Source organism: Nilaparvata lugens, chromosome 1 (genome assembly GCF_014356525.2).
Source record: "Nilaparvata lugens isolate BPH chromosome 1, ASM1435652v1, whole genome shotgun sequence".
Lineage (NCBI taxonomy): Eukaryota > Metazoa > Arthropoda > Insecta > Hemiptera > Delphacidae > Nilaparvata > Nilaparvata lugens.
Genome location: NC_052504.1, coordinates 75635932 through 75656682, shown reverse-complemented (window position 1 = coordinate 75656682; position 20751 = coordinate 75635932). Strand labels below are relative to the sequence as shown.

Sequence of the window (20751 nt, the reverse complement as noted above, 5' to 3'; positions counted from 1 at the left end):
GATACGTTATCTATTTCATGAATTTGAATATCATACTTCGAATTATTTTTCAGAACATAATGTTTTCATCTAGGACTACAGATAAACCTGCTGCTATAAAAAATAACAAATTTTGAACCGGATAAAAATTTGGCTCGAACCATAACATAATACATTAAAACACCAAATTAAACAAGTGATTTTATTGTTATGTAGTGAAATAGTTGAATAAAGACTATGGGCCCCATTACACAATCATATTTATAAGAAATATATCAGATCATAGATGTTTGATTGTTTATAGCCTAGTCATGAAATATTTGATAATCGTAAGACTTGTCCAATATAGGGAATCAAGTCTTTGATAAGAATTGGGCAAATGATACCGACTCAGAAATAAACTTATCAACCTCCAATTTTCAAGTGCATCTTCTATTACTGATTCAGTTATACCAGTTGACTCTATATTGCAGTTTTTTATCTATGGTTAATTCTATTACATCTATCAGTTTGAAATAATGGTGATTATCTTCTAATAGCCATTTCTCAAGACACATTTTTCAATAATTGAAATTGATCAATATTGAGTAAAATAAGAGCACTAATCCTTTGTATTAAATACAATTAATTTCATGAAACTAATCTTTTGCTAGAGATAGAGTAGCACAAGATGGTAAGGTTTTTAGTATTTATCATCAAAATATTCAGTATCTTCGCAACAAAATTGACAGATTAGAAGTATTTCTTAAACAGGAGGATCCTGACATTGTTATTTTCACAGAGCATGGCTTAAAAATAAAGGAAATAAATCAAGTTAGGATTCCAGGCTATTCACTGAGATCAGAATTTTGTAGAATAGCTCATAGAAGTGGTGGTGTATGTATATTCACTAGCAATGCTAAACATACCCAAACTTATGAACTGGATTTTGTTAAGAGATTTTCTGTTGAGATGGATTTAGAGGTGACGGGACTAAGGTTAAAAATTGATGATCGATTTGAGGTAGCAGTGTTAGGTATCTATAGGTCACCAAATGGAGACTGGCAAAAATTTTGTGAGCTGCTCCATACACTTTTGGAAATTACAACCGCTCGTTTCACAAATGTTATAGTAGTAGGAGATTTCAATACCGATTTTGCCAGGCAGGATAAAATGACAGAGGATATTAGAGATATTATTAATATGAATAATTTAGAAATTAAGGTCCACGAATATACAAGAGTAACTCGAACTTCACAGACAATTATTGATAATATCCTCACAAATATAGAAGGTTGTAATGTCAGGTTAGGTAGCTCAGATCTATCAGATCATAACTATCAAATTTTAGATGTTAAGTTGCAGGGCCAGAATCCAAGCAGAAAAAAACTTTTGTGAAAGAAATTCAGCAATATGAGCTAGGAAATATAAATTGTTTGAAGCAGGAACTGCTTCAAGAAAATTGGAGTAGTGTTTATAACAGTTGTAACCTAAATTACAAATATAAGCAATTCATTGATACTCTAAGATTTCACATTAGTGTATGCTGTCCAATAAAAAAAGTCAAAGTAAAAAGTAAATTAAACAAAGTAGATGAATGGATAACTGAAGATATTCTTACTCAAAGAAATATTGTTAGGGAAGCTTATGAGGAATTTAAATTAGTGAGGGATGTTCCGAGTGAAGTCAAATACAAATGTCTAAAGAAAAACTATGCAAAAGAAGTGAGGAAAGCTAAGTGTAAGAAAACAGCTGAAATATTAACAACTAGTACCAATTTTAACTCTGCTGTTTGGGAGGTAATTAATAGAAATAGGAGAGCAGCTCAAAAGATACAGTTACTAATGTCCCTAGGATAATCGATGAACATGGAAATTATATGGATGATAGTATAGACATTTGTAACTTTTTCAATAAGTATTATCAACAGGTTGCATATAATCTCCAAAAGTCACTGAACACTAATACTTATAATACAACTACATTAAATGCTGAGCCAATTGAAAAGGTATTTAAATTTCATCCATTATCAAGAGATGAGTTGTCAAGAATAATAAAAAATTTGAATAACAAAAAAACAGTAGGATTGGATGGGGTCTCAAGCAAAATTTTAAAAGAATGTGAAAATGAATTACTGGACCCTTTATTGCATCTCCTTAATACTTCACTAGAGCAGGGTATTTTCCCTGATGATCTGAAACAAGGAAAAATTTTGCCAATTTTCAAGAGCGGTGATTCTGAAAGAGTTGAAAATTATAGACCCATTAGTATTCTAAATGTAATAAGTAAAATTTTTGAAAGAGTAGTTTTAAATAGGCTATTGATGCACCTGGAAGAAATTAATTTCATATGTGATGAACAGCATGGGTTCCAGAAAGGGAAATCTACTAAGACTGCAATAGTATCCCTTGTTGAAAGACTAATAGATATAATAGATTCAGGTGAGAAGGCAGCCGCAATATTTCTTGATTTATCCAAAGCTTTTGATTGTGTGAACCATAGAATATTATTGGAAATACTAAAAACTGTAGGTGTGAATGGTATAGAACTAAAATGGTTTGAATCATATCTCATAGGTAGAAACCAGTGTGTTGAGCTTACCAAGGTGGATGGGAATGAAATAGTAAAAATTAAATCTCAAAAACTGGAGGTCCAGGCTGGAGTACCTCAAGGCTCAATTCTGGGTCCCTTACTGTTTCTGTTGTATGTGAACCAATTACCAAAAGAGTTAAAAGATCACAGAGCTCTGTTGTTTGCTGATGACACATCGCTTATCTTTAACAATTATTTATTAGATAGTCTAGAAATAAATGCTTTTACTGGAGTACAGTCAATTGTCCAATTCTTGAAGCAAAGGCAATTAACAATAAATAGTAAGAAATGTCAATTCCTACAATTCAAAAGTAAATATAATTCAGTAGAGGATAGAGAAATAAATGTGTTTGTAGAGGAAAATGAATTAGACCAAGAAGAGAAAGTAGCATTCTTGGGAATTTTATTGGACAGGAAATTAACATGGCATCCTTACATTGAGAGGATATGTAATAAGATATCATCTGGGGTATTTGTCCTGCGGCAGCTTGCTAGGCTGAATGATAAAAACTACTGTTAACTGCTTACCATGGACTTATACTATCTCATATTAGGTATGCTATTTAAGAATTGGGCAAATGATACCGACTCAGAAATAAACTTATCAACCTCCAATTTTCAAGTGCATCTTCTATTACTGATTCAGTTATACCAGTTGACTCTATATTGCAGTTTTTTATCTATAGTTAATTCTATTACATCTATCAGTTTGAAATAATGGTGATTATCTTCTAATAGCCATTTCTCAAGACACATTTTTCAATAATTGAAATTGTTCAATATTGAGTAAAATAAGAGCACTAATCCTTTGTATTAAATACAATTAATTTCATGAAACTAATCTTTATAAACTAAATTTGCTAAATTTTCATCTAGCGAATTATCAAGTACCTATAGTTCAGTTCTTAATAGCCAAATGAATCCATTTGAATTTTATATACAATGTAAGTGACTTACTTTTGTATTAGAATGGTGCTATGATAGGAGTAAACATGTGAATTGTTAATGTCGATTGAAGAAGCTCGCTCATGATGACGACTAATGAATTATACAGTAGCGTAAATTGTTGGGTAATCTAATGTATCCGAGTAGGCAACATAATTTCATTGTAACCGATAAGATTTATCGTGTATTGTCTTTCAGATCGATACTAATACCATTTATTAACTGAAGTTTATCTTGTTATGCGTGGATCGACATCGTTTTTGAATTGTCTTGTAATATATTGAACGCTTTTCAGCTTTGGATCGAGTTAGGGCAGAGTTCAAAACTGACATCGAGAGCATTGCTCACACAGAGGGATATTCAGGCGGCAGCCTGAGCTCAGCGGCTGGGGTGACGAGGATGGCTGCAGCTGAAACAGCTGTTACAGCTGCAGAAAGCGCAGCTGAAAAAGCGCCAGTTGATCAAGTAGCTACTTCCAGCACTCCACTCCAATCGCAATTAGGTACTCCGATTCCTTCCAGGGCAGCTACAGAACATGGTGTAGGATAGGATCAGCAAATAAGACGGTATTCCTCAATAAAGTATAAGATCGCCATCAAACGGCACCGAGTAGTTATTGATGGCTCACGCACGTAGAGAACACTAATTGCCTACTGGAAATTAAATTATTTGTCTCTGAAACAAAAAAGTATCTTTTTGTGGAACATTTTTACATTATAGAGAATAGCTTAGAATACCAGAGATCAATAATCACGTGGAATTGTAGTATTAGTGTAGTAGTTCATACCACGGTATTTAGATGAAAACGGTAGGGGTCATGAAATGTGTGCGCAGTGGCCAGCCAGCTAGATTGCGTCATCGCCACCAACCGAGGTTTTTAACACCTATTAGCAATATTTATTAAACTTATTTATTAAAAACAGATGATTGGATATAAAATGACGTCAGCTACACCGAAATTTAGCACAAACATGCGCGTGACACCTACCGTTTTCTTCTATATACCGTGGTTCATACTGTAGCTGATAGTTCTATGTTTTTTTTAACTAGTAATCAATTATAGAAATTACTAGTACCCTTATTATACTTTTTATATAGAGACAACTAGTTTTGAGCACTCCTGCCATTTTCAAGTTTCAAAATGGATTACTTCTCAGTGCACTTGAAAACTAATGAAAGTAGGCTATGAGGAATTACTGAGCAAATGATTGATTGAACTCTTTAGAAGGCATAATATTTAGTGGAAATACGTTATAATTATTCTCCAAATTTAATGTAGATCTGGTGTTCTAGGAGCGTGATCGTGAAATGCTCGCGTTTACAGAACAATTTCCTATACAGAGAAAGACCTACGCTTTCCCGTTTAAGAGCGTTCTATGCTTCTAGGACACCACGTGATTGAGAGTGCTGTGGATGAGATCGTGCTCTTGAATTAGTAGCTTAGCATATGAGCATGATGCTATGCATGCATATAAGTAGGGCTAGATTTAATAATAGCAATATCTCAATTCCTTTCCATCTTTACTGATTAAATTGTGACAGTTGTCAATTTCTCCATTTATAATGTCGACACAATATTTAACCAAATTTGTAACAACTGCTCCATTGATATGCTTGTAGTAATGTAAGTGTGCAAATTTACTATCCACTCTGCTTAGCTGATTCAAAATGTGGCTATAAAGTTGTAACAATTGTGCATCTTGGTACCTTAACATCAAAACTTTTTACGTATCCTATATTTTTACAGAAATAACGGTTGAGGAAGTGGATGGGAACGCTAGAAGAGGATTGACAGCTAGACTTGCAGCTATTGTGGTTCGCAGCCTGACAGTATTCAAATCGCGTGCAAAGATCAAGGAGGATGAACAATCAACTGCCGAAACTCCTAGTAATCAACTTTAAAATCAATTTATATAAGTGAGCCTTATTCTTCCGAATATGATAATATTCATGTGTTCAATTTTTTTATTGTTGAAATAAAATCAGCTTCAATATAGTTGACTTCAACATTAATAATTATGCCTTGAAGACTCATGGCTGGCACATAATATGACAATTGAGTCAGGTCAACAATATTTTTATACAAAACATCATTTCTATATTTCTATTTTATACTCATATAAATATATTGTCACTTGAAATAGTTTCACTCCGAATAGTTAGTTTGGATACGTGACAGGGTGTCACCCCGTCTACTTGTCACCTCGACATTTTGAGCACAGGTGACAGCTTATCCCCTAGCGATAATATATCGCTACCGTCAACTACAGCATGCCCCCAGTCAGCATGTCACCTACTGGAATGGCAGGTTCCATCCTGTCGGGAGCGTACACGACAGGGTATCACCTTGCTCGCTTGCGTCAAGTGGTCACCCCGTCAGCATATCAACTTCTTAAATAGCAGGTGATATCCTATTAATTAATGTCCTATCACATTTTATCATATATCCATCGATTAGGAAGTCATTCCCATAAAAAACCAGAGAATTTTCGCCTCATAATTTTATATCTATTTTCCGTTTTTCAATAGCTCAATTTAAGACATTCATAACGGTTTATTTTAAGTCATACTTTTTTCAATGTACAATAATATTGATTGTCCAGCTAATCACGTTCCCCAAGCTTGAGCTTGCTCTTTTGGGTAAGTAGCTCCTAATGTTTCATTGTGTAGAATAATATCATTATTGCATTGTATATTGTACAGTTTATCGCTTTATTTTTCAATGATTTGTCTTGTAGTTAGTTACGTGGATTTGAGAATCTGAAGATTTCAAGAAATCCAAGTTCAAGCCACTTTTCAATCAAACGGAATGGCTGAATTTGAATTTCAGACAAATTAAGAGAATAAAATTCCCTACAATTCTAGTCTAATTGGATGTATTTTCTTGTATTAATCTCCAGTTAGTGGGTGCCAAGTATACCCAGTAGTCCCAAGTTGCGTACACCTTTCAAACTTTGAAATTGAATGAGAACATTAGTGTTGGCAACTCTTTTGCATGGCTCCCACTGGAATCTCAGGTGACATCCTGTCGTTGCCGTGCACGACAGAGTATCACCTGCTCGCTCGCGTCAACTATAGTCCCCCGTCAGCATGTCACCTCCAAGAACCGGTTTCAGAGGTGACATCCTGAAGGGGGGGGGCAAGTTGTCGGGATGACAGCAAAACATCTACCCGTTAGGTTAGTTTATTATAATATTGTTAGTTTCAATCTGAAAGGTTCATCTGGTCTATACTAACTATACTAGACCAACTATGGTTTCTCTAGTTTTCGGAATTATTGAAAACTATTTTAGTTTTTCAAAAACAGTATATGTGAGTGAGCCCTAATAGTCGATTTTGTCTAATACATTGAAAGATGTTTTTTAATCGACAATTCAGATCCCAAGGTAGTTGGTTAGATTCATATTTCTCTCTTAACTAACAAGTTGGGTACACAAAAATCACATAATTCACATTTTATTGATTGAATCAAGAAGAAAAATTCCCAAAATTTTGAAAGGCGCCAAAGTTTCAGAAGTTGACAGTTTTTAAAATATTATGCTTTTGAACTAGAAATGTTGATTTGTTCCAAGAACATTATTAATGTCATCATTCAAATTATATTAAATAACTTTTCCATGAATATCCATTATTATTTATAATAGCTCACCCATTTTGAATAATCGATATTAGTCGAGAACCAAAAATTTGACCAATTAGCCTATATCAAAGGTTAATAAAAGATTATTTTATGTTCGAGTACGGAATCGTCTTACACAAGTGTGCTGTGCTACATTTCTTAATATTCACTAAGCTAAGTTCACTTACCAATACTATTCCTTAGGCCTAACTAACGTTTGGTGAAAGTTGATTTCGAAGATTGGTCGAGTTTCAATTATTTTTCTTGTTTGTTGAATGCATCAAGTTGAAGTAAGAATAAGCTGCTTGCAAAACCTAAAAATAAGATTCATTACATTTTTTCAAAAATATAATATTGCTCTGGTTTTGAAATGGTGTATTAAGAGGGTGTTATTTCAATAACAATTTACCTCCTGAATTATTCAGACTTCAAAGCTATCTAGAATGTGTTCTTATTCTGAAAAACTCACCGTTTTCATATTATCAAAGTTTAGGACGTAGAGACCAAGAGGCATTACTCGCAATGGCTGTCTAGAACATGTCAAAATCATGTTGAGCGACTTCTTGAACCACAGAGGCTTTCCAATCCATGAACACTGAGCAAATGTCAGGTATAACTCTTCCCCCTACAAATAAATTGGAAGATGTTATTAACTCCCTTCTATTAAGAAAAAAAAACAAAAAACAATATTGACTAGTAATTGACTATTAATAACGAACAAATCAGTTTGATAAATGAATGAACCTCATAACTTTCTCGCTGCCAGAGCAGCTTAGAAGATTGTAGAGTAATTCATTTCCAGATTAAATACCTTTTACACAGGATTATTTTTCTCTTTTAGGCTAACAAACACTAATGGAAGTGAATCCACAAAAAATGTTTTTTATATTTTTTTCTACTGCTGATAGTAGGTAGCACAGTAAATAACGTATTAAAAAAAACACACACACACACATACGCTAATGGTAGGTAGTTGCAAGCCTATTTGGGAGAAATCCTGAGAAGTACTGAATTATTGTCCGGAATGCATTTCCATCATTATTGCCCAAACATCCTGTTCATGTGAAACTACAAATTGTTATGCATAATTGAAAAAAAGTTATAAAAACATATTCAAACTTATACTCCCCAACTACTTATACATTGTAACTTCAAAAGATTAATTAGGCGTTATTTATTTGATATTTTGGAGTATTAAACAATGAATAGAGAACTCGAATATACTGTATAAAAATATTTCTTATTTGGCATACTATACCATACAGTACCTGGGGAAAAGTCCACCTCATCTATCCTATACTATTAATCAAGCAATTTCTGTTCATATGTTTAGATATTTATATGTTTGTATTTCACCAGATCTCGAAAACGGCTCTAACGATTCTCATGAAATTTTGAACATAGTAGGTTTATGATATAAAAATTAGATTGCACTAGGTCTCATCCCTGGGAAAACTCGCTGAACGACATTAAAAGGATAATTCATCCTTGGAAAAACAGCTGAGACTTTCGTCGTCTGTGGATAATAAAAAAGTGCTTCTGTGGAAAATCAAAATATCTCATCCCTGAAATTCATAAGCTGACTTATAGTCAGTTGTAAAATATAAACACGATCATTTTGAAGAATTTTGTTCTGTTTATCAATAAATGAAAATAACGAGCGAAGCTCGGTGCCCCGATATATGTAAAACATATCAACATTAAAAGTGAAACATAGATTAGCAATGATGCCTACCTCATTCATTAGTTGTTGACCAAACCAGCAGAATAATGTTAGACACCAGAAAACAATTATCATCAAGAGACCGTACTTCAACTTTTGTGAAAATTCTTGTCCCTTGAAAAATGAAAGAGTAGTTACAAGAGATACCTTACGGAATTTTCTGAGGAAAAATTTTCCAAGAATTTTCAGAAAAATCTGAGGAAGTGGTTCGGTAAAACATCAGTAGAACTCTTCTGAATCGCAACCAACAAAATCAAGATAGCCATGCTGATAGCCAACATCCGGAACGGATAGGCACTTAGAGAAGAAGAACAGAATTTTATTTAAAAAAATCATGATACCGATACTTACTGAACTACTGTAGAACATGGTTTACTGTGCATAAATTATAATATTCTGGTAGGCTTCAGTGTTATAAATTAATTCAGTGCTCCAAGCTATTGGAATGTACTCTATTGGAACACGATACAGAAACCTTCTAAAAATAATATTGTAGTCAATTATTTGTCCACTACAATATTCTCTTTGGACATAATATTATTCTATCTTCACTTTAGTTTTAATTCAAATTTGAATTCTAATCTGTGTTCATTCATGTTTGAATACTTGTTGACTTTGTCAGTTGTAAATTGTTTTGTCTCAAAAATTTTAACTTGAGCTTTAATTTGCTTCAACTCAAATTACATTAAGTAAACGTATGAGTTAAATTTTGGCAACTTGGCATCACTATTTCAAAGAGTATTATTAATTCAATCACTAACTCATTTATCAATATATTCACTAACTTCCTACCTCCTCAGATACCAAATCTGAATCAATTATCTGTCATTCGATAAACAATACTTTGAAAAATGTACCCATATATTCCATTAGTTTATTCGCTACCATTTCCAAACATTCACTTTCATCAGATCAATTTTAAATATTCTAAGGCTGGCATTAATGATAGGACAATAAAGTCGTATTTGAGTGAGCGTAAAGAAACTGTCAATGTCAATAAAGAATTTTCCAAGCCTTGCCATGTACCTCAGGGAGTACCACAAGGTTCAATATTAGGACCATTGCTATTTCTTGTGATGATGAATGATGCAGGTTTCAGCACTGATTCAAGAATAGTTTGCTATGCAGATGACACCTCCATGCTCTCGACCGATTCTGACATTGCAACTCTGAAAGAAAAGATGTCTACTTGTCAAGAACAAGTGAGCCTATGGTTCAGGGCAAATAACTTGCTTCTCAATAGTGGAAAGACCCAAGAAATGATCTTAGGTTTGAGACAAGTGGATGAGAGGAATGTGAAGAGTGTGGAAATTCTTGGTATACACCTCGACCAAAGACTAACATGGGGCCCTCATATTGATTATGTATGTTCTAAGCTGAACCGAGTTTTGTATATCCTACGAAGATTAAAGGAATGTGTTCCTAAAGATTACCTTAGGATGACATACTTTGCTTTCTTTCAAAGTACTTTTTCGTATGGTCTCTCTCTATGGGGGTGTTCTCCTGATACTCATAAAATCCTACTGCTTCAAAAGAAGGCAATAAGAACTATTTCCAATGCTGACTACTTGGAGCACTGCAAGCCATTGTTCATCAATCAAGGGATAATGACTGTTTATAGCTTGTTTGTTCTCATGTTGGCCGTAAATGTAAAGAAAAATATGAATTTGTTTATATGTAGGGAAAATATTCACCATCATTATACAAGAAATAGGCAACACATTGATGTGCCCTATAACAGACTTAATAGAGTTCAGAGAAGTTCAAAGTTAGTTTCTTTAAAAATATTCAACAAGCTACCCATCAATGTGAGAGCCATGACAATAAATGCCTTTAAGAATAGATTAAAAATGCTTCTAACGGAAAATCCTATTTATTCACTAGCTGAGTATTTTAATATGGATGAAGGGATATTTAACCATTATTTCTGGATATATGTTTATATTTCCTATTGACATTATACTTGAAAGTAATATTATTGTATTATAGTACATAGAATTTAAGGAATTGACGTGATTGTTTGTTTAGATCTTAATTTAATTTATGGCTGACGTTTCCAATTGTATATTCTATATACTTAAAGGAATAAACTTTATTATTATTAGGACATGCATTTTTCATGCACACACACACACACACACACACACACACACACACACACACACACACACACACACACACACACACAACAATGTCTGACGACATGTGCATCATGCATGTCCTACGGTTAGTGGGCATCCTAAGACTCATTCTAAATATTTTTATATTTTTGACGCTCATAAATCTCAATCAGTAAAATTGTCACAAAAAGTTTTTCATTAGATATCCAGTTCATTTTAGTAACATAATGGTATCAAAATCAACAAAAAAATGAAAAAAGGCATCAGTAAAAGTTTTCCAAAACCTAATAACGACCTCTTAAACCTCTTAAACGACCTCAAAAGAATTTGAGTAAAATGCACCTACCTCGATACATCCGTAAAGAGCAACACAGCATTGTATACTGCAAGCCTGGTTGAACACAAACAGAAGTGTGCTGAGTGCACCGTTCAACGTTTTAACATTCCTGTTGAGAGAATAGCATTCCACTTGAATGTTCAACTATTATTGTTATTATTTGTAAATTCCAACAACACGCCTTAATATAGTAAGTAGTATTATTATTTTATAAGTAAAATTATAAGTAGAATATTATATAATATTATATTATTAACGCCTTATTTTATAAGTAGTACAGTAGTAGAATATTTAGCCCACAAAGTTCAGTCCAAGAATAAATGGTTAGAAAAATCATCAACATATAAATCCAAAGAATATTCACATTTGAAAGTTATGATTATTATAAATTGATATAGTACAGTATGTTAGTAACTAACAACTCGACAAATTCTCACATTTATCACACCTAGGTACAGTACATACAATATGTTGATTAAAAACATAATAATTCCTCTTATTATATCTCACCTTTTAATTAGTTGATGATGTTTTATTATATGACCAAAATAAATACGCAATTTGATCTCATTTTCTTTGGAATAGCTTTTAGTATTCCCTCCAGATGGATCCGGATCCATCATTCCAAGCCTCTTGTCCATCTCTTTAATGTATGAACATAGAACCTTAATGTCATATTTTATTGCACTTAAAGATAGGGTTGTTGAACAAAACCATAAGTAACAACTCAAGGAAAAACTCAACATTCCAACAGCTTGGAATGAACATAAAATCAAATAATGGAACGTTGATTCAATCGAGAACGGAATCCAACACTCAAACGACAATATCAATTCATGGCTTTCGATCACTCGAGATCCTCTCGTCTGCAATTGGATGATGCCAAATATTACGGGTAGTAAAAAATTTATTATGATGAATACAATTATAATGAGGGAGAACTTCTCATGTGTTGATCGTCTGTTTGCAAATATTTCCTTCCTCAGTTTGGCCTGTTGCTCTGAGAAAGGTCCAGCTTCGGTATAGAACTCGCCTTCCATCGTATCAAGCCTGATCATGAAGTCTTCAGGCCGAATTCCAAGCTCCAGCATTAAACTTACCGCAAACACCAGAACAATAAAATCCTCGATCGCTTGAAATCTTGAATTGAAATGTTTCCAATTTTTCAAAATGGCAACGAACGCGAGAACCATCATGATGAAAAGTACTGAGCCTGACATTGGAAACAAAAATGATGTCCATCTTTTTCTGTCCACAGAGAAACCAATTAGTGATGCAATCATCTTCTGTTTGTGTAATATGTCATCATTCCTGGTGATCTCCATTCTTGATCAATATTTCTGGAAAATTATTATTACTATAATGTGTTGAAAATTCACAACCAACTAAATTTATTTATTTATTGAAAAGATGCAGTATGTGAGAGTACCAGGGAGATCCCATTATATCCCCATTGTACAAAGCACAACTAGATTCAAGTTACTTGAACAATGTAGTATTATTATAAATTATTTTTTGAAGGAAGTTGTTTTCATTACGGTACGATTGAACGTTGATTTCATCAAATAATTATTTAATGTAAAATTTTGCAACCATTAATTACAAATGAAATGGACATGGGTTTTATGCTGTATCATTGGAATTCATAAAAAAAACATGAATCGATCACAATAAAATAAGTAATAATTTATATTCTTCGGTTATAATGTACTATTAGACACACATTTGGAGTGAAACGAATTGTTTGTTTGGAATTGGAGAAACAAAAGGCTTCTGATTCAAATTGAGGAGGATCTAATCGATAGGTCTACTGAAAATGATGTATTGAAGAAAAATAATATTATACTGTGAGGTTTTCAAGTATGAAAACCTCTTTATGTCTTCTTTAAAGATTCTTTACTAACCGAAGATGGTTATAGGCCTATTTTTAATTATTTAATATTCCATTACGTCAAGTTTTCAGTTTGTCAAGTTTTCGATTTGTCATGCTTCCAGTTGTTGTATGGAAGCAGCTGAACATTTTTAAAAGGAAAATTAGAAGATAGGTATGATTGGGGATCCTATTCGAATAAAAATACTAACTGATTTCCTGTCGCATCAAAATTTTGTTCCGCCATCTTGGAACCGCCATTTTGAATCCAACTTCATATTTTTAAATTGGGAGTTAGTCATATGATACATGATTTCGATACAGAACTCCAACAGAAAATGAATGGTGAAAACTTCACATCGATTTCTAAAACCGTTCAAAAGTTATTCTCATTCAAAGATACTGATAAATCATCCATCTATCCATCATCTATACTATAATACTGGAAAGAAATGGCTTTTACACGTACGGGATAGGAAAATTATTTTCGACGTATCATCACGTCTGAACTATTGGACTGATTGACTTGAAATTTTGGATAATTAAATTATTTATCAACCGAGGATGGTTATAGGTCTATTTTCAATTTTCCATATATTTCATTATTTTTCAGTTTGTAAAATAGAATTTCAAATTCAAATAAGAAAATGAAGAAACAAAATAATTAAGGAAAGAATCAGATCATACTAAGGCACAAACAAAAAAGAAAAACAGGAAAAAAGTAGTTGCAACACTTGGACAAATTTCTCCATTAAGATGATTTAAAACTATTGATACCTTTTACATTTTTCGAAGAAAATCGGTTAGTCCTTTCATATATGCTTGGATGGAAATATTGCTACTGAAAGAGCTAAATACGACCAAATTAATATAAAAATTATGTAGTTGAAAATAAATATCAGGAAAATATTTTTATTGCAAACTCTTCTAATAAGCTATTACGAGATGAGCTACATATCCATTGTTAATTCTGAGATTTCATTAATAATATTGTTCTTAATCAATTAATTAAGCCTTTATTATTATCTGTGACTCAATCTCTAAAAAATAAAAATAAAATCTATAAACATATAAAATCTAATTATGAATCTATCAATCAGGACCTTTTAAACTTCAATTTCCCTTATTTTGTGATTAGGGAATTTATTTTGTAATATTACGGCCTGAACAGTATGGAAATACAATGAAATGCGCCGAATAGAACTGATTTATCTCCAAAAGTAATTCAGTTGTCGGGTGGTTATAGAAAAAACGATTTCTCTTATTTCAATACTTGGATATCATAGCAAATTTATATAATAACAAATTTCAAGCAACCATAATTTTGTTTTTTAGATTTATATTTACATATTCAGTTGGCCTAGGTACTGTATTATGAAAAATACATATATCATATCCTACAATCAGAGCAACCTTCTATTTTAATTGGTTAATCAACATTGTTTGTATGAAAAGTGTTAGCTTTAATATATTGAAAAACCAGAAAATATTTCTAGTCTGAATTAAACAAGTTGAGACTTGGCCTCCACCCGACGAAATATCAACTTGTGTGAAATTTATCAAAATATCAGTGTGAAGTAAATAATATTTTTTCACTTTTTGCGTAGTTGAGAAGTTGGTATTGTGGTAATTATACATTTTAAATAGAAAAACTAAGAAATTGTCGAATGGTTTGACAATTTCCTAGTCTTTTTATTTAATAGAACATCATCCCCAACATTCCAGTAATGCTAAAAAATGGATATTTAATATTTGGCCGCTGGGTGGAGGGCCTAAAATACTCACTTTTTTATTCGGATTCTGATATCAGATTTCACTTTAAAATAACAAGGAGAAATAATAATTATATATCATCATACTACAACAATGTTTATAATTTCACAGAAATTGCGATCATATAACATTTTTAGCAATATCGGTACTTACTAAGAATGTCCTTTCTTCAGTTTTCTAACCCGTACTTTGATCAGAAGAATCCAAATCGTGGAATAATACGATCTCTGAACATATTTAAAGGAGAAAAGAAGGTTTCTCATAACATATTCATAGTGTTATGATTGAGGAATAGTGCGAAAAAGTATTCGTCAAAGTATTATCATGTCTTTGCGTCAAATTATTCTTCCTAATACTTTTCAAGAACTTTTCCAACAATTGATCCAATTATTTCCAAGCTTAGGTAAAGCCTATTATGCAAAAGTGGTTGAAGATTGTTAATAGATAAGATGGAACGAATGATACAAGTTGGTAGAAAATAGGTAAAAATTACTTCAACCAAGAAATAAATTGAGGTTTCAAATGCGCTTTTGGCTTCTCTGAAATAATTTCATATAATTTAATAATTATTTTTGTCTTTCCTGTAGCTTGAAAAGTTCGAGTGTTTTTCTGCTGATATTGGTTATCATAATCAAAAATTTAATATGGCGTAATGGAGCAGTTAATTTCAATTTTTGTATACAACCTTATTCCCATCTATAGGGTGATTTATAGATATATACAGTACCCTAATAATGGGAAGGTGCTATCTCACCATGACAAGGTACAACATTGAACAAACTTACACATTATTCAATACGAGTTCTGAATGAACATGAACATGGATCCGCTTTTGAACACTTTGAAAATAATTATTATGAATAAATTGATTCTGACGACTTGTCGCTCGGTCGAAGGATTACTATAAGAAGTTTGGATTGAACTCTTTCTTTCTTTTCCTTCTATTATGCTATTATCTTCATCACCCTACTATTTTTTTATTGTTTCTTCCTAATTTTACTGTCATTTATCATATTTCCATTCTCTATTAGTATCCTACATTTTTTGCTTTTAATATTATTATGAGTTTTCTATCATTGCATTAGTACCACTAATTCATTATTATCATTATTATGTACCACTTATTATGTAATAGCCTACACTTTTTGGTTCTGGTGAAGGATGTCAGGGTGAAATAAGTGTTCTTCAAGAGAATGAATTTTGTTTTATTCAAATAGCTTGAATAGTAGAATTTCCAATACAGTAATAATAATAGTATTCTATGCCTCTATGCAACATTATAATTATGTTTGTGTTGCAGAGAGGACCTTAAGACCTGATTTCGCCCCTAATAAAGACAATTTATCAATCAGCCAACATATATACAAAACATATTTATACTTATATGCCACAGAATAAGGAATGAACTCTTCATAACATGTTATTACCCCTTTTTAAACAAAATTGCAAATCATATACGGTACCTATTTATATAAAATGCTTTTAATTTTAATACCGTCACGATTTAATTTGACAAATACGTGGAATTGCATTTCTATAATTTTATACACCTTATATTTTTCATCTGTGTAGGTTTCATCAATACAAACTAATCTTGTTATGCATAAATCAATTCTACAATTTACCTTGTGTCAAATAGATATTGGAATAGTAGGCCTATTATTTATCATATAGATGTACATATCTGTACAAATTTCACTATTCTATTAGTAATGGGTAAAGTAATTCCTACAGCATCTCAATTCCTAGTGACATCAGACCATACTTGTAAAAATACGTATCTTATTGGTGAATATTTATAACAGAAAATATTCCGGCAACAGAATCCCCTTGTTTAGTATTGTAGAAAATCATTTTATTTTCATTCTCATCTCTGGTAGCGATATATACATAACGTGCCTGCCTTCGAATTGATGCGTTATAAACATTGAAATCTAAGCCTGATAAATCATGGGCCATTTGCCAATACTGATTGTCAGTGAGAGACGCCTGGCCATGTGGGCCTTTGAATAAAAAGTGTTTTGTACTGTTTGTTTCTAAAATCGGAGCCACACCATAGGCTGGTTGATTTAAAAAGTGATGAATTTCAAGATGATTGACATTATTACAGAGCTGATTTATTGCCTTATCGAGCAAGAAACAGTTAAGATCAACATCATTAGGAATATTACGTCCTTTATTGTATTTATCATAATCAAATTTGTAAGCAAGTATTTCAGAATCATATGATTGTATCAACTTAGAGCTTAAGAAATTAATAACTCTTGAAAACTTGACGGCTGTAAGATCGATATAATTATTAAGATCATTATAAGAAGTAAGAATAAAAACGTAAATTTTTTCCTTGAAATAATCTGTAGGATCTTCTACTTCACAATATTCAATAATGTCACGCAACAACAAAAACAGCTCTCTTACAATTTCGGGATTGGATTTTAAAATCGCTTTGACTTTTGTTGGCGTTGAATGAAAGACCTCAAAGGAAAGCACTTTATATCTTGCTTCTTCAATTGACAGTTCAACCATATTCCAGATGTCTTTATAGGCAATTGTCAAGTCTAACAAGCTGTCTTCCACACTAACAATTTGTTTTGAAATTCTGAAAATAGTATGCACCAATTTATTGACAATAGAATCCAAATCAGATAATCGGACATTAGACACCATCCATTCCATTCTGCATGATACCATTTCAAGCAATCTCTCGAAATTGGCATTTCTTCTATATTCACTTACTGCGTTTATACGAGTGAAAGTGATGTATCTTGTGGAAAAATAAAAACCATTCCTCGAACTAATCAAAGAAGCAATCTTTCTAATTATCGTTTCAGAAGCTTCAACTGATAATGATTCATTGAAAAAGAAAAGGAAAGTTTTTATGAATTTTTCTGTGTCAGTAATGCCTAGATTACCTTGTCTGATCTTATTTATGGATGAACAGGAATGCAGGCTAGTCATTCCTATACTTGGAACAATGGAATTGGAATAAGTAGGAAATATGTTGAGCACAGCGAAAGGGCTTCCTGAATGACTTGCTCCCGCTCCCGCCATTCCGAAAGAACCTGTTGAATTCGCTGCCGATGTCACAGCCAGTGCTGCCAACGTGATTCCTGAGGCAGTGATATCTATCAGCAAGCTGGTTAGATCTCTTAGACCCCTCATTATGATTGACGATGTACATGCAGGCGATTCGGCGAACTCTATGGCGAAACCACCTTCAAATGAGTACCGTCCATTTTTGGGAAAGCACATATCACATATGGGTAAACTATTGTACCCTAAATAATTCGCCCAACCTTCATATGTTAGGCAGTTCAAGTCAACAAAGTGGCATTCATTTGTCGAATAATAGTCAGCCGCGGGTACTTTGAATAAAACCTGAATATCGGTTAGATTGCTGTTTTTATAACGCAAATATACAAAAGTGTATCCCAGGCAAATGTTTTTTGCATCTGAAAAATGCTTTTTATGTAAAAGAGTGATATGGCTCACAAGATTGTCGACAAGTTTGACACTTTCAGAACTAAGTTCATCATAGGGTGGTGGTCCAAAGAGAGCGAATTCGACTTTTCCTCGAAGATAATCAATGGGAAAACTGTCGAAATGCCTATTTCCAAATATATCGTTTATACTATTTTGATATTTCACTGCCTTAGCTCTCCAAATCGTGTCCGATTGTAATTCTTTTGGTATCTGTAAAACGAGAGGTAATATTGAAAAATAATATAAAACTATACGGTAAAAGGATTTATTCATTTAGTAACGTTGATATAGTAGTGTTACATGTTTAAGTGTATTTATAATTTTACGTATAGGCTCAACATAGAAGTGACCTGTATAAATTATGCGAGTCAAGGACAATATACTTCGAAAACTTCGGAATGTAGGATGTAGATCTCTTCCAATTTGATTTTGGTTATAAATGACTATAATTCTAGGATTCTGAATATTTTTAACTCAAATATTCTATAGTCTAGTTTAAAATTATTATTCACTTCACAATATTAATAAGACGGAGCTATATGTTTATAAATACCAGTAGGCCTACCGGTGTAAGTATAAATGATAAAATATAAAGTATGGAATAGATAGATTTATAATTCAATTCTTAAAACTGAATAAATGAATTAATAATAACTAGATTACAAAACAGTTTTCCATTTCAAAGATAATATACTTATTTATATTGTCCTTATAATAAGTACATTAGGCCTACCCATTGTCTGTATAAAATAAGTTGAAACTTTTGGCCCTTCATCCGAGTTGAAGCGTTATCAAATTGTGTAAAATTGCAACTTTCTCAAATTTGTAATTCAATCACAGAGTTTTATATGTAAAATATTATCTTCAAAATTCCAGTAGTGCTTACCATTTTTTAGGGTTGAAGGATTAGAAGGATACTTAATTTTTTTAATGAAGTTGAAAACATCGCGAAAGTATGGTTTTATTTTGAGTACCTACCTACGTTATCACTTCTCTCAGAATTATGGAATGTCGTAATACGTAAGAATTCTATATAAATATTACGGGAGAATGTTTTTTTTCTATTTGTGTTTAGATAATTTTTATCGAACTTATAGTTATTCTTTAATTAATATAGTTATGTTCGTCAATGTCGAGACATTTCAAGCAGATATTGATCACATAATAGCTTCAAAATAACTTCCTATCTGCAGTGGTACAAATCCGGGCTAAATCTATGGATAACCTTTTACATTTGTGCTTTATCTCAGCTATCTTTCCACACATTCATGTCTCATCATGATTATAATATCATCTCTATCTTTTTTTAAATTTCAATAATGATTATAATATCCTTTCCCCAAGCACAAGCCGAGTGTTGCATATCTGGGCATCATCCTCAGCAGAATAACAATACTTTTCTTGATATGCTGCATTTATGTATAGACTACTATAAATACAGTAGAGTTGATTTAGTTCATTCAGGAATTTAATTTTTAGTCATTTTGTTTTAAATACCAACCTCTTGAGCCGTAGCCATTATTTCTATGAATGAATCCTTGAATCAAATTCCTGCATTCCAAAACCTAAACAAATAAACTCCAATTTCAATTTATCCTACACAATAATTAAGCCTACAAAATATAAAAAAAGAAAACAATTGGATCATTGAAAAAAACTCTACAGGTTTTGATTTGAAAAAACTCCCTAGAAAAATTGTTTGCATTGTGTGGGAAAATGCATACATGGAATATATGGAATCAGTAACGTATCATAATGGTGTGCAATCGACTCTCCAACCTAATATATACGAGTTACGCAGTTTTTGCTTACATGCCCTGTTTTATAGTCAAAGAAATGTGGAATTTTTGCTTATGTATCGTGCTGTGAGACTACACAAGTGGTTTTGAGGGAATTCGTCTTATCCTTCAAAAAAGAGTGCTGCAAACCATTATATTATACTCTTTTAATAAAGAAGATCCGTAGCCTAGGTTTAATTAACTTTTCATATTCCAATAATTCACATTACAGGTAGTACAATATAATATCACATTAGTGGTTGTGGTTCACATTTTGAATGAATGAGTCCACACATTTGTTACGGTAAATTAAGAAATGAAAAACGCTAATTATTGTCTTCATTCAATATACTGTTCCTTGATAATGTACTCAACTCAACTCCTTATAGTGCATCTAAGAGGTCTTCAGCTACAAACACTCAATCGAAGATCAAGAGACCAGTTCCAGGACTTCTACACTGCGTCGACCTACTACAAAACCAACAATGTCAAATCAGTTACCTACATTACAACCAAGTTACAAATAAATCAGCTACCCAATTTGAGCAATAAA

At 32.4% G+C, this 20751-nt stretch overlaps 2 protein-coding genes across 3 annotated transcripts in view; one reads left to right on the top strand and one right to left on the bottom strand.

Moving 5' to 3' along the window:
• Window positions 1-5491, top strand: part of LOC111055148 — an 11392-nt gene extending 5901 nt beyond the window's left edge. The window contains exons 4-5 of one of the 2 annotated variants that reach the window (XM_022342316.2): window positions 3791-3997; window positions 5243-5491. In XM_022342316.2, the coding sequence (XP_022198008.2) occupies window positions 3791-3997; window positions 5243-5397 (362 nt within the window). In that variant the 3' untranslated portion in view covers window positions 5398-5491. Of the gene's footprint in view, window positions 1-3790; window positions 4062-5242 lie in introns of both variants that reach the window. The other variant, XM_039443201.1, reaches the window with a different exon arrangement.
• Window positions 3993-20751, bottom strand: LOC111055883. The gene is made up of 9 exons (XM_039440075.1): window positions 20573-20751; window positions 19922-19985; window positions 17109-18630; window positions 11805-11937; window positions 11304-11403; window positions 8850-8951; window positions 7584-7739; window positions 7303-7428; window positions 3993-4170 (listed from the first exon to the last, which is right to left on the bottom strand). Exons 2-8 carry the CDS (start codon window positions 19937-19939, stop codon window positions 7366-7368), a joined length of 2094 nt encoding a protein of 697 aa, XP_039296009.1. The 5' UTR covers window positions 19940-19985; window positions 20573-20751; the 3' UTR covers window positions 3993-4170; window positions 7303-7365.